General features: G+C 41.2%; 1 protein-coding gene across 1 annotated transcript; it reads right to left on the bottom strand.

The window, feature by feature from the left end:
* Window positions 1-3,044: 3,044 nt before the first annotated feature.
* LOC146624686 (adapter molecule crk-like) lies at window positions 3,045-14,351 on the bottom strand. The gene is made up of 3 exons (XM_085364691.1): window positions 13,870-14,351; window positions 9,003-9,607; window positions 3,045-5,387 (listed from the first exon to the last, which is right to left on the bottom strand). The coding sequence occupies exons 1-3, from the start codon at window positions 14,087-14,089 to the stop codon at window positions 5,253-5,255; spliced, it is 960 nt and encodes a 319-aa protein (XP_085220817.1). The 5' UTR covers window positions 14,090-14,351; the 3' UTR covers window positions 3,045-5,252.
* Between the last annotated feature and the right edge of the window lie 60 nt (window positions 14,352-14,411).

The following is a 14,411-nucleotide window of genomic DNA, read 5'->3' as shown; positions in this document are numbered from 1 at the left end:
TGTTAACGCCTTAATAATTCACTTACACTCTTCATTGAAGAGTGCAGTTGAATTTGCAATCTAACATGTTAAGAAAGCACAAAGAAGCACTTTATTTTTTTTATTATTTTCCAAATAACTATATTAATAATTACTTTACCAAGAGGATCATAAGTTAGTAAAACTGAACTAAAGCTAAATGTCGAGACATATTTTAGTTATCTGAAAGAATGTGAAAGGATTTTTTTTTTTTTTTTTAAATGAAGCCTAACCTTAAATAATACAATGTACTAAACCAAAGATAAACTGATATACACTAGAAATTACTGTTTTAATGTTAAATTTTTGTCTTCATAACCAGCAACAGGAGGCTTGAGTCCCAGTATTTATTGATACTGGGATGTCTTTGTGACTGAGTCCCAAATGTTTGTATTATTCCCACCATCCATCCTCTTCCACTTGTCCAAGTCTGTTTGTATTGTTGTGTAATGAAAACTAAAGCTAAAGCCAAACCTTTTCTGTAGAATGTGCATACAGTAAACTTAGCATTTATAAACCCTGAATGTAGATAAAGGGAATAATTTCACACACCGATAAAGTGCACCCTGACAATTAGGTGTATATTTATTGACTAGGATACATTGATAGATTACACACTACAGAAGATAAAAAGCTAATTTTGACTTCAAAATAAAAGATTTTGACTCATTGTACAATCTCCTGAAAAGAAATACAATTTTTGCTTGTTCTGAAATCACCACTAGATAAGGTGCATGTTTGTAGGTGATCGGTCTTTAACTAATGTGGCAGAACTGAGTAACAGTGAGGTGAACATCCCAAAAATCAGCAGTAAACCAGAAAAGGAATCACAAACGACCGTTTGAAAAATAAAAATCACCATTTCACACCAGATTTTATATTTGTTTTTAAAAGAAGCTTTCCATTTCACCCCACAATCACCAAGACAGCAGCAGCAGGTTTCATTTGTGTCACGTTCCACACAAAGCACTCAAAAATGTCTCCTTTGGGACGTGGAAATATTGCATGGATTTATTAATGCAGCACAAACGGGGCTGTACATACTGTATACGGTTATAAAACATGACATTAATGGTGTACAAAAATATTTTCCATAAATCTGAATCTCAACAAAAGAAATATGAAGGAAAATTACACACAACGTAAACTCAACACAGCTTCTGCGCTCTTAAATGTGTTTGAAAATTGTGTCCAACCTCCCCACCAACACACAGCTGCGATCATTTAAAGCACTTTAAGGACCCCCGTAGGTTTTATCACTAAACGTGCCTGTGATGGCATCATTATTATAGATTTATTACCGGTATTTTTAAAGTTCTGATTCACCTTCTTGCATCATGTTTTGGAGACGTCTGCCTTCTCTTGAATAGAAACTAAACTGGACTCGCCCTGTGAAGCTCCAAGCGCACAGAAATTCATATGAAAAGCACATAGCGACATCTCCTTCCAAGAATCATAATCATTTGTTAACCACACACACAGAGAAAATAAAATAAAACAAATAAATCCCCAACAAATTGTTGTGAGAAGCTTCATGTAGGGCACTACTTTTTCCTTTCTGCCCAACCACACAAGCCTGTGCAGAAGGAGGTGGTGAAAGTTTTTTTTCTTTTTTGGTTTCTTATTTAAAAAAAAAAAAAAAAAAAAAAAGTGTGTGAAATACAATAAGAAAAAATAAAGCAAACAATAACTAACATAGAGAAGATTTCATTTTTGCTCTATTTGGTCATATTTCTCAACATTAACCACACCCCTGTATAATAATAAATTAAAGATTAAGACAGCCAGTTAAAGACTAATGACTAAAACTACCCGTGAAACCAATAAAAACCAAACTAACTAAATACTTTCAAAACTAAAGTGAAATAAACAAACCCTTTCTGGCTACTAGCTACTAAACTAACAAAAAAAAATATTAAAAATCTGACAAGTTACAACCTTTAAGATAGGTATGCAAGTAACTAGCTTACAGATACTGCTGTCATACAGTTACACACAAAAAAAAGAGTGAAAGGGAAAAGCGGGGGAAAAAAAGCAGACAAATGTTTACCTCCAATTACTCAACTGATCTGTCCCCTCATTTCCCCAAATTTAAGGTCAGCGTTTCTTTATTTTTTTAAGCATTTCTTTTGCCCCCCCCTTACTGCACACATTTGGACGGTAGGGGGCAGTTACCTCCTGGGGGAATGCATTTATGTAGGAAGAGGTTTATTCACAGGTGAAAGTGTAACAGTTACCGTTTCCACATCGAGCACACTACCCTGACACTGGAACATCTGCACGTGTCTGTTTTTGGATGCTCTGAGAGCGACGTGGCGAGTTTAGTTCCATAATATCTGAGAGAAGGCAGGTGTCGCTAACACTGGGGTCGACATAAGTGGTTCTCAAACTGCACAGGTGTGGGCAACAAGATGAAAAATAGTTCTGTGTGTATTTTAGGGAATCTGTTAGTTGCACTGGACCATCTCCATTGAGATAAAAATTCTTTTTTGGACCACTCTTCCACATTACTGACAAATTCAAACTGTGGGGTGTTAACTTTTCCCCTCCCACAGAGTTTGAGAACCCCAGATCTGTACTGCGAGGTGTGAGGTGAACATCTTCTCATCCTCCGTCCCCTAATAACCATAGGAGGGACACGTAGGCATCATTTATCGCTTTAGCTCCAGGGCAGGTCTGAACTTCTTAATTTTGGAGAACCAGAAAAATAACATGCAATTCTGGGTGTGTCCTCGAGACTTCAACTTCAAGCCAGTCACTTCCCAATTTAACTTCTCATCTTTTCCAAGAACAAATATAAGGCAGGTCCGCGGAGGATGCGGACCCTCCCTCGTGACCAAGAAAAACAAAACAAAACAAAAAAATCTATGTGCAGCAGGGGTTCCTGTTTCAGTAAGCACTGCCAGCAACTCAATCTTTGAATGCATCCTGACAAAGATGATAAATGAGTTTCTGACCTGGTAAAAATACAGGGTGCAACCAATCACACCCCCAATTTAAGACTCTTCCCCCCCTCCCTCCCTCACACACTCACACACACACACACACAGTGTTTTATCAGTTTCAATGCCACTCACCACATTTCACAACCATTGTCAAGTCTGTACTAACGACAAAATTTACAAAAAAAAAAAAAAAAAAAAAAAAATCCCAAGTTGCTGATTCCTCTCCTCGTTTCTGAGAACAAACATGTCCTTAGTAACAGATGAGTTTCAGCTTTCTATTTATAATGCCACGGTGCCAGCAGGACTGTGAATGTTTATAAAAGCTTTGTGTGCTCAAGATGACAAACAAAGTTACAGCAAATGCCATCCATGGCACCCTTATGGCACGAGAAACAACATGAAAAAACATGTCCGTTTTAGCAGTAATACTTTTTTTAGGTGGTGGATTTTATCTTAAAAGCGTCTCCGAATGACTGTCGTATCAGCCCACCAGGATGACAAAAATAAAATCCCTCAACCTTTCTCCTTGCATCCTTTAATAAAGCAGCCTCACGGGATTGTTCCTTCCTCTGTGACAGGGTGCTCGTTTTGTTCTTTCGCATTTCTGCGTCTTAAAAGAGAAAAATAAAAAAGGTGTACACTCTCTGGCCATACAAAGTAAGAGAAAATCAGCATAAAGAGGGGAAACGTTTACAGTATTTAGCATGTAAGGTGTGCATGTATATAGAGTTAATTCTATAATATTATTTTCCACTTTTTGTACATCAACAACAAAAAAAGAGGACTTGGTTTGTAGTGTAGGGTGTGGTAAAGTGGTGACGCTGTCTCCACAGGACAGTCATCAGGTAAAGTCTTTGTTGGTTTCACTCTGAGGTTCACAGTCTAGCACAAGCAAACAAAAAAATCTCTCACAGACACACACATCTGTGAGAGCCGCAGTGTTTTATCTCCCGTTTTATCTCCATTTCCCTCCTGCAGGTGTCAGTGAAAGGTAGTGGCTGGAGATGCACGGATACAACGGAGAGGAGGAGGATGACTCTGCTGTGTGATGTGATGATTTCAATACTGGGATGGAAGCATGTAAACCGGGGTTTGACTGATATCGGTCACCTGTGCCGTCTTTAATACGTTTTCTATTCAATACCTCTGTTAAATAGGAGGTATTAACAGGTTTAGCTGTGTTTGATCAACATGCTCAGAATCAGTACACTTGTGTAGCATCAACGCCCTCTGAGCGGGGGGGGGGGGCCTTTGATACCTGTATTTTGGCTCTGACATTTCCAGTTTACACAAATTTACTACAAGTACACAGAGCTGAAGTCCACCAGAGTGAAGATACGTCCTTGCTCAAAAAGACAAACCTCACATTAGTGGACTTTGGGGGCTCTGTGTTAAAAAGACTGGACAGTAACAGCTGTGGTTACAGGCAGACGTCATCATTAGCTAGTCTAATAAAGAAATGTGTTAAGGTTATTGGCTGGGCCTGATATTATATAAACTGTGCCCAACGGGTGAAAATAAGATTAAAAACGATTAAAAAGTTTACGTTTTAAGGAAAAACTGTTGCATAAGCACAACAAACTCACTCATACCAACTACTTTGGCTACTCCATTCTTGCATAATTATAGAGATTGGATACAAAGATTGATCAGGACATTACTGTGACAGTTTATCTGATCACATGTATTTAAACAGTGGTTTAACTTTTGGATTTGTATTAAAATTAAATATTAGTTACTTTAAATTGGAAAACCTGCACCTGAGTACGACTGCAGATTTTGGTTAAGATAAAAACCCCATGTTTCCCCCAACCTGAGTGAAAACTTTAGGTGTGTAAGCACGCTAAAGCAAAATCCTATTGTTCTTATATCTTTTAAACTATGATTATACAAAAAAGTTTAGCAAGTTCTTGACTTGTTTGTTTCTTGGTTGCCTCAAAAGGGTTAAATAAAGGCCTTTCTCGTCAAACCGTTAACGGACCTTCCAGTGTCATCCTGGGTGAACCAATACATGCTGCCATGTACTTCAGTGTGTCTGCAGTGATGTTTCACAATGCAGGCAAACCGATATCAGTCCGACCACAGGGTGAATTCTTAATATGACTGGGGTTCATCAAAAAGACATTAGACAAGATCAGCCAACACATCACATGTTGGGGTGGGCAGGAAACACTGACCAGTTTAGCTCAGAGTTTCATATAGTGTGTGCTTGCAGAAATCTTCTTCTATTCCAGCATGACGAAACTGAAAGCGAGGGGATGTGCTGGAGGTGACGGGAGCCTGCGCTTCTCAGCTCTCGTCGTCTGGATAGTACTGTTCCAACAACCGAACGTGGGTGAAAGGAAAGTGGCCTCGTTTGCCTTTGCATTCACCCTCCCATTGGCCGTTCACGTTGATCTTGGTCACTTTTACGGTGTCCCCCACCTGTTAAATAATAAAAAGAAAAGTCAGGCATATTCTGCAATCCTTACACGTCCTCTTCACGCTCTAAATAAACTCTGACACATGCAAGTCAAAGTTATCAATACAAGCTCAGCGTCTGATTTCTATCAAAGCCCGCAGAAAGAAATGCATTGATGTGACATTGATTGACCCATCTTCATTTTACAGCTGTAGAGCAGAGAAACCATACAGGCCAAATTACAGGACTTCCACATTCGTCAGCTTTCATCTGATAATCAGATCCGGCCGGTTTGATCCGCTTCATTTACTCAACGAGATGCTGTGTTCGTGTTTGGCTGAATTTTTCCTTCCTAGTGTGAGTGACATATTTATCCCATGAAGGTCATTTTAGTGGACACAGAAGCTGGAAATGGACACCAGATGCAATTCACATTTTTCATAAATTAGATATAGATTTGGGTATATTGGCCTTCAAAATACTATGAAAGTTAATTCAATATCAGCTAATACATTAATAAAAGGTTTTCTTTTTACTCCTTAGAAATTAGTATCACCCCAATAATCCAGCCTCAGTCTTTATTAAATGCACAAATAGTCTATATTTGGATACTGGCTGCAAAATTTCTGCCAACCACTTTAATAACAGCAGACATTTATAAAACAGTGCAATGCCATCTCGTCTGCTTTACCTCACACCATCTTCCACTTGTGATAATTCAAACACTGCAGTGGCTTCTGTCCTTACCGATGAGAGTCAAATAAACAGTGGATTTTAAGCAGGGGGCTCTGCTGACAGCAGTTCATCCAAAGACTGGATGCGCCAAGCAGATTAAATTTACTTTAGCTGTCTTTTTTCTTTCTTTTGGAACTACGCATCATTACTGTTAATTATTTTTTCCTGTTAAATCAGTTCCAGCCAGTGTTGGGGCTGTTACCAAACATGTAAGTTTTTACCTTTTAAACACTCACAAATTACTTATTTACTCCTTGTAGAAAGTAAATTCTTACACTGCTTATTCCATCCTGTGAACTTCCCAGTTTACAGTGTAACACTAAACCTTTCATACTGCTGTCAGAGTAATGAGGACACGCAGAAGATCTTTCGTTTGGGTGGTGAGGGACACAAAGTCACCCACTGAGGAGTTTTGGGTCCAGACTAATGAGTGTTTTTCACCATAAAGCCAGAGTCTCAAGGGAAACCGCCAGAGAACAGAGGCCTGGGTGGGAATGAGCTTGCACAGCAAATCAAAGCAAACTACCAACGGCCACAAGCCGCCAAACACAGACAGAGGGAGAGATCCTCAGTGATCTGGAAACAGAGGCGGCTCTTAATAAACCTTCCTCAGATTTTACTTACAGAAAACCTGTGAGTGTTACCTCCTATATATAGTAGGTCTGTATGGTCTTGGCTCGCACTCAGCATTTACAAACGACTGAAAACGCAGCGCTGCAAAGCCAAAAGGCGTTAATACCACACGCAAACAAGAAATCAGAAGCATTGTAAGGAAAATAAATGCAAAAAGATTCATATTTTTAAATCCCTGTTTGTTTGTTTGTTTTTTAGTTCCATAATTGCTGGAAACAATCGTAATGAAATTAAAATCCAGTTACCGGCCCTGCCTTAGATTAAAGGACGTTATCAGGTCGTCACAGCATTTGGCTTTGCAGACCTGCCATCATGCTCGCTGTGGTGGGTTGTTGTTTCTGGCCAGAGCAGTTTGCACTTAAGGCTACGTTCACACTGCAGGTCTTGATGCTCAATTCCGATTTTTTGATCAAATCCGATTTTTTTGTCTGCTTGTTCACACTACAAAAAAAAAATGCGACAGCAAACGCGCTCTAGTGTGAACGTTAAAAGCAGCCCGCATGCGCAAAAGAAGACGTCACACACAGCGCGCTCTGTTTAGACCCAGACCAAACAGTACTGTTTGACTGATGGCCCTTAATATAAAGACTTTGGACTTTACGTTTCCCAATTTTTGCTTTAAGTTATTTTGTCATTTACATAATAATGTAGATAACCTAATAATGATCCTTATTGCTGTTTTAGAGGAGCGGTGCTTCAAAGGATAGCTGCAGATTTCTGTCAGAATCTGCAGATTATACAGTACAAATAAAATGTTCACGTTGTCTTCCCAACAGTTTCACTAACATCTACACTTGATGGCCAGGAAGCGTTCGCGATGTCTTCTCGGTCTTCTGGATAATTGGCGTCTGTCTTGTGTCAGTGACGTAAAAGACGGATTTAATGCGACTTGACCGTTCAAACAGCAGTCGCTTTCTAAAACATCGGATATGTATCGGATTCAGCACCACATACGAAAGTGACCCAGATCGAATGTGAAAATATCGGATTTGTGCTGTTCACACTGTCATACCATGATCGGATATGGGTTGCATAGGGTCAAAAAAAATCGGATTTGATGCGCTTTCGCCTGCAGTGTGAACGTAGCCTTACTGTCACATTCTTGCAGCTTCGTGCTATAAATCAGAATCACTCCTCAGAAGCTTCACATCTTTTCTCCTGCATATAAAAAGAAATCCTGGAAATACTTTTACTGTCCGGCGGTTGCAGTATTGCTGTTTAACTAGCTGCAATTTCATTAAACTGTTCATATTCCGAATCACAGACTAATGTAATCAGATTGTAACCCACTGCTACAGCTCAATGGAGCACATCAACTATAGTTCCATCGATGGACAACGCCGATTATGGTCAACATGCACGGCGATGTGCTTCACTACAGTTTCACATTGCATCTCCATATACAACGACCATTTCCAACACAGACGTGTCTGGGCGTGCACACACAGGTTCACACCTGCAGAAACACCATCCATCATAGTCAAAGGAGAGAAAACAGCAGGATATTTCTGACTGTTGGACTCGTTTAAGCTGGAGATGCTCTCATATCTTCTCCTTGACTCTTCCCCACCAGGTATACTTGTCAGTGAAAAACTGAGCTGTGTGTGAGAGACAGGTGAGATCTACACATAAGAAAACAACCCAAACTGGCCATACAGTACACCTATACGAGGAAGGTAGATAAGCATGTTTGGGCCAAACACTGCGCATTATGGAGGGTGGATAACCTCTGCCGCCTAGCACGGATGCTGTTGACAATTAGCAATCCAACACAGGTAACAGGATGACTGGACTATGGAGCAAATCACCCAACCCTGATATCAGAGCTGAAAAAATAATAAATGGAAAAGCTAAAAGTTTAGTTGGCCAAACGGCAAACGTGTGCAATGTGGAGACACTGAGTCCAGATTACTGTAGAATGTACTATTCAGTACATCACCACAAAGCAACTTAAAAGCGTTGTGCTCCACTGGACCTCAGTGGTAATGAATGTTCAATGCAACTTTCACATTAACCCATTGGGCTGCAGTGTGTGCATGAAGAGAGGCCACTGTAAAGGATCTATGTCTCCACTCTGAATGTCCTCATGCTCGCTGTCAGCCTGCATTTATAAAGACACAGTGTGCGTGCTCACATGCATGAGTAAGCCATTATAACAATCGGGACAATCTACGCCGCCTCGGCTCGGACCCTTTTGAAAGTGGAAAATAAAGGGGGGAAGAGTGATTCACAATAAACAAGAGGAAAGTAACTGGTGATAAGATTAGTACCTCCAGAGCCAGCGCCGTCTTGTCGTAAGCGTTGGGCACCCGCTTCTGAATTGCCCGGGCATAGACCGGCCCGTTCTGTAGGTTTGGGAGCTGAGTGTTGACCACAGGCTGAGCATACGGGCCCGGTTCCCCCAGAGCGGTGGCCTGAGGAGAACCTGTTCCATCTGTGCTGCCCATTACCCCGCCAACATGGCCGCCTTGTCCGGTCCCTGCGGGTACCGGACTAAGACTGGCTGCAGTGGGCGAAGAGGGTCGGAACCTTTCCACATAAGGCACAGGGATCATCCCGACTCGGCCCTCCTGGTTCTTGGCGTGCCACCACTGCTCCTCTGGTTTCTCCAGCACGCGCAAGATGTCCCCCCTGCGGAAGGGGAGGTCCTCATAGTCGTTGCCAGGGAAGTCAAACAGTGCCCGGACATACTCGCCTTCCTCGGTCTGCTGGGGAGGTCCGACAGCGGGGGGGCTGATGAGGCCTGACTGCCTGCCTCTGTTCACAGGCTCTATGAGCGTTGTGGTGTCCAGGTAGTGGATCTTGTAGAACTCCAGCAGAGCCGGCAGCCCATCAAACTCCTGATCCCCAATCCGAAACCGAGAAGGAGCCAATCCTGGTGGAAGAAATGAGACTTTATTAGCTTGCTGAAAAATAAAAAAAAATTAGGACAAACCCCTATTTCATAATAAAATAATAATAATTTTGCCACCTAGCCTGTTTGTTTTTTCTTTAATAAACACGTTAAGCTGTGCACACATAACCATTTTAGTGAAAGAGAAAATGAAAGTGTGCAAAAAGTCATGTGATCAATGTTACCTAATATAACTTAATAAGCAGTTATATAAATCTCTTGATATTAGAAGACAACTAATAACAGATATGAATAAGACCAAAGGCAGGTAGGTTCCTTTAGATCGACATGCAACATTAACAGTGATGTGTTACGGCCCTAGCAGGGCCTCTCTCTCTCCTGAGGGTGCCTGTGTGGGCGTGTCCCACTACCTCCTGCCTGAGGTGCCACCTTTCCCTCCTGTACAGCTGACTCCCATCAGCAATTAAGGGTATTTAAGCCCAGAGCAGGGTGAGCTCTGGGCCAGAGTGCCATTTTGTGTGGGTACAGCTAGTGAGCTGAGTGTTTGCGGTAGTTTCCAGCTAGTGAGCTGTGTAGTGTGTTGTCCAGCTAGTGAGCTGTGTAGTGTGTTGTCCAGCTAGTGAGCTGTGTAGTGTGTTGTCCAGCTAGTGAGCTGTGTAGTGTGTTGTCCAGCTAGTGAGCTGTGTAGTGTGTTGTCCAGCTAGTGAGCTGTGTAGTGTGTTGTCCAGCTAGTGAGCTGTGTAGTGTGGTTTCCAGCTAGTGAGCTGCGCTTTCCTTTTGACTTTTTGCTTTATTTGACCAACGCCTGAGTTTTGTTTGTGTTTTGTTGGTGTTTTATGGTGATAACGGCTTGTCCGTCTCTTTTAGTTGACTTACTTCAATAAAACTGTTTTATTTAAACTGTTTCGCCTCCTTGACTCCTTTTTCTGACCCGGTCACTTTTGTTACTTCCCCCTCACCGCCTAGACCCCCCCCCAGGGGAACGTAACAGATGATACTGTATTGTGATCGTAACTGCAGAATGACTGTCTTCCCTCCCATCCTCAGTAGTCTGAATTCTCAAGAACATTTGCCAAATAGTGTACTGAGCAAGCACACAAGTACAAACTTGGTGGTGTTAGAGAAACACCCACTGAAGTGGAGCTGCCCACTGTGTTTGTGCTGTTGGTGCCTGTGGGAAAATTTGTCATGTAACTAACTGACACATTAGACCTGAGCAGATTGATTTTTGAGGGATAATAAAATTGATAATGCATCAATAAAGGCAAACAGTATCTAGCCTACTTCTCACTGATTTACTAACTTCCACGAGGGCTTGGTACAGCCAGATAAACGACAGAAGAGAAGAGCAGCAGAGCAAGTTTCTGCAGGGCGTGGATTCAGGAATGACTAAATTATGACACTGTGTCACTTTGAGTTCAACTGTCCTGACTCAAACAGCACCACAGCTGAATTAAGCACTTGTTTGTCATTTCAAAATAAATGTGACAACTATGAGGAGAATCATTTTGCGTACAGTCTCTTTTACCATCTATGAGGCCATCCCCTGATTTACTACTGGGAAACAAGACACAGGGAAGTTCAGAAAGGACGAGGATTGTGCAACAGCCATTAAGAGCCTCAAGCACAACGGCAAAACCTGCAAGTACGGGTGTGTGTGTGCGCAATAGGGCCTGATCACAGACATTCCTGAAGCACCAATCTGACCAGTCATCCCCCCCGTTGTGACAGCGGAACTTCCCCAGTTCATTCAACCTCTGCAGCAGCAGCAGCAGCAACAGCAGTAATAACAGTTGCTCACACCAGCTCACCTTACCTCTTTACCTGCTGAAGGGTAGTCCTGCTGCTAAACAGGGACAAAACACCGCCAAAAAAATATATTACCCTTAACAAAAACAGCGGCTGAATGACTAAAATGCGGTTGTTTACTATCCTTTAGAGCTGGGCGATATGAGATTTTTTCATATCACGATATGTTTTTTTCATTTCAGGCGATAATGATATATCACGATATAAGCCAAATAACTATATTTGTAAGATTTAAATGTGCCGTTGCTTACAAGTAAAATGTGAAATAATCAGCAGCTTGTTTTTATTTAAATATTTATTTCCCATAATAAGTTCAACAGGGTAGATGTACTTAAGGAACATGAGACTTTTTCAGATAAATAAAGGCAAATATTACAAACTACACAAAAGGCAGCCGCTAAAGCGTTTAAGTTTCAAAATAGAACAAACAAAACAGACTAAATTGTCAATTCCACTTAGAAACAAAATATTAATTCTAAAAATAAATCTTAGTTTGTTTTACAGAAGAACAGACAAAACTGACTAACTTTTGTCAATATCAAATAAACTGAGAACTAAAAGGAAATTCTCAATCTCTCCTTGTTGTATAGTTTAGCTTTTCAAACAGTTTTAACAGTTACTTTAGTCTGACAAAAGCCGAATGACGAATTAGCGCTTCCAGTCAGAGACTGAGGCTACGTCCACGCGTACACGGGTATTTTTGAAAACTGAGATTTTCCGTTTTCGTTTTAAAAAATAATCCCGTCCACACATAAAGGCAGAAATGAAGGAAAACGCTGCTATGAACATGCCAAAGCAGCAGGTGGCGCTAGATTCCTAACCGTGCAGAAATGTTGGCCAATCAGAAGTCTAGAAGCCTCGGTGGGAAAAAGTAAACAAAGCTGGGGCATAGAAGCAGAACCGAGTCGTATGTGTGGAGGGACAGTAACTGTGTGTATATGTAAGCATTTAAACACTGCAGAGAGTAGAATTAACAGTAACAGTATTGTAGAAATAACGTGGCGCACAGTGTGACGCATGCACCAGTTTATTGTATTTCCAGACTTGCTTTCGGCACAATTTACAGTGCACGCTACTCTGTTTTTTGTCAGACTTGAAATAGCCGAAATACCTTCACACTACGGAACTTCTATGGCTCTTCCGTTCGACAATCTCTCCGGCGTTGGAACCATCATCTGTTTTCTCTTCGGTCACGCTCGGTTGATTTTTCTAGTCGGCACACTCATTTCCTCCATTACGCGCTGGCTCCATTACCCGCTGGCTGCTTCCCAAACAAACACACGTGCGGCTTGGCACTTGTGCTGTACGTAACAAGTCACGCGACGTGACGCTGCGGCTGTGATTGGTTCGGCTCTGCGCTACTTAATTTGGATTGGCTTGGCTGACCTTTTTTTTTTTTTTTTTTTTTTTTTTTAAAGAGGACAAGAGCGGCGAAGTCTATCGCGATAGTTTAATTTCTCTATCGAGTAAAAGTTATATCGCGATACATATCGTTATGTTTATCGCCCAGCTCTACTATCCTTTAAAGAAACCTCCATCAACCACACATGGGGATTAGATTCAATAATACTACTCACCTTCATTTTTCAGTTAAAAGCAACACTGACTCACAGAACTTAGTAAAACTATATACCAGTTTTAAAAGACAGCTTTAATAATCACGGAAAGTTATAAACCTGCATGTTACTGTACATATATGTTAGTGGCTTTAGGGAAGTAATGTTAATTAGACAATTCCAGAAAGGAGTTCAATGTTGCCTGAGGAGTTTGTGGGCGGATAGTGGAGATTTATTACATACATGCCGACTTTTTAAAATAGTTTTAAAAACCCAGAAAGATGTAGATTTATAGGGTAAATAGGGGGAAAACATTTTGGATTTAGTCAAATCTGTTAAATAGGACAATTCCTAAAGGTAGTCTGGCTGGTTTGCGGAAAGAGATGTGTACAGCATACCTACAAAGTTTTGTTTTGCATCCAAGATTTCATTATTATATGAATAATGATTTTAAAACTGAGCTTCAAAAACACTAAAATAAATAAATGTGTAAATCTCTAATGGTAAGATTTGAGTGCTTGTGGAGTTACTCTGATTTTTTTAAAATTGGACAATTCCTAAGGGGAGTCTGGCGTGGCTTGGGGATCGAGTGGGCGGTAGAGAGGTGTGTAAACCACATGTATAACGTTTTGTTGAACAGAGTGGTGATTTTTGTTATTACATATACGCCGACTTAAAAAAGAAGCCTCCAAAACGCGAAAAGGTTGTAAATTTATTTGGTAAAACCAGGATATATTTGTGGATCTACTACAATCTTGATCAATTAGACAATTCCGAAAGGGAGTCTGGCGCTGCTTGAAGAGCGAGTGAGCTAAATCCTAGCAAAGCAGGTTTAAAATGAAAGTACTCCTTATGTTAGAGCCAAGGGAACACGAAGAGGGTCAAGTTCAGTTAAAGTGAGAAGTAGACCAACGTTACCTGATCCAGATTGTCTGTTGTTGCTGATACTGTTGACGATATAATGGGACACTCTGGAGTTCTCCGACACGGAGAGCACGTAGTCTCCGGGGATGGTTATCGAGTCCCTCACGAGGAAAACACCATGTCTCTGTCCCTGTAAAAGAGAAACCGCCTCCTGGCGGCTCAGTCTCCCCCAATACCAGCTTGCACGGTCTTCGGCATCAAAATTACCGGCCATGGCTGTGAAATCCCTTCCAAGGCTTGAGGCCTTTCCCCTTCGCCTCTCCCTATCCGCAACTCATACAAAAACTTTGGTTGACTAACACTCCCGCTGGAAAAACGTCACAACGGCACGATTTTCGTAACGTCTAAGCGTAATATCAAGGGGTTTATTTCGGCGGAACGAATTCTGCACCACAAATCCAAATGATCTACTTTTTGTTGTTTAAAATAACTAAAAAAAATCATAACTATCGTGCAACAAGAAACTCCAAGGCTGAAATGGCGGATCTAGGGAAAAGTTGACCTCATCTACCGGAAGGGATGCCCGGTCAATGGGA

Source organism: Diplotaxodon limnothrissa, linkage group LG10 (assembly GCF_057381915.1).
Source record: "Diplotaxodon limnothrissa isolate DT_005_m linkage group LG10, D_limnothrissa_male_GT1.1, whole genome shotgun sequence".
NCBI classification, from domain to species: Eukaryota; Metazoa; Chordata; class Actinopteri; order Cichliformes; family Cichlidae; genus Diplotaxodon; species Diplotaxodon limnothrissa.
The sequence above is the reverse complement of the archived record's forward strand: the minus strand, read 5'-3'. Positions and strand labels throughout refer to the sequence as shown.

Bases quoted from the DNA above. Each gene is read 5' to 3' on its own strand.
- LOC146624686 (XM_085364691.1), bottom strand. From the start codon at position 14,089: ATGGCCGGTAATTTTGATGCCGAAGACCGTGCAAGCTGGTATTGGGGG. The intron at 9,608-13,869 runs GTAACGTTGGTC...TTCTTCCACCAG, and splicing joins CAACAGACAATCTGGATCAG to GATTGGCTCCTTCTCGGTTT. The intron at 5,388-9,002 runs GTACTAATCTTA...ATTATTTAACAG, and splicing joins AGACGGCGCTGGCTCTGGAG to GTGGGGGACACCGTAAAAGT.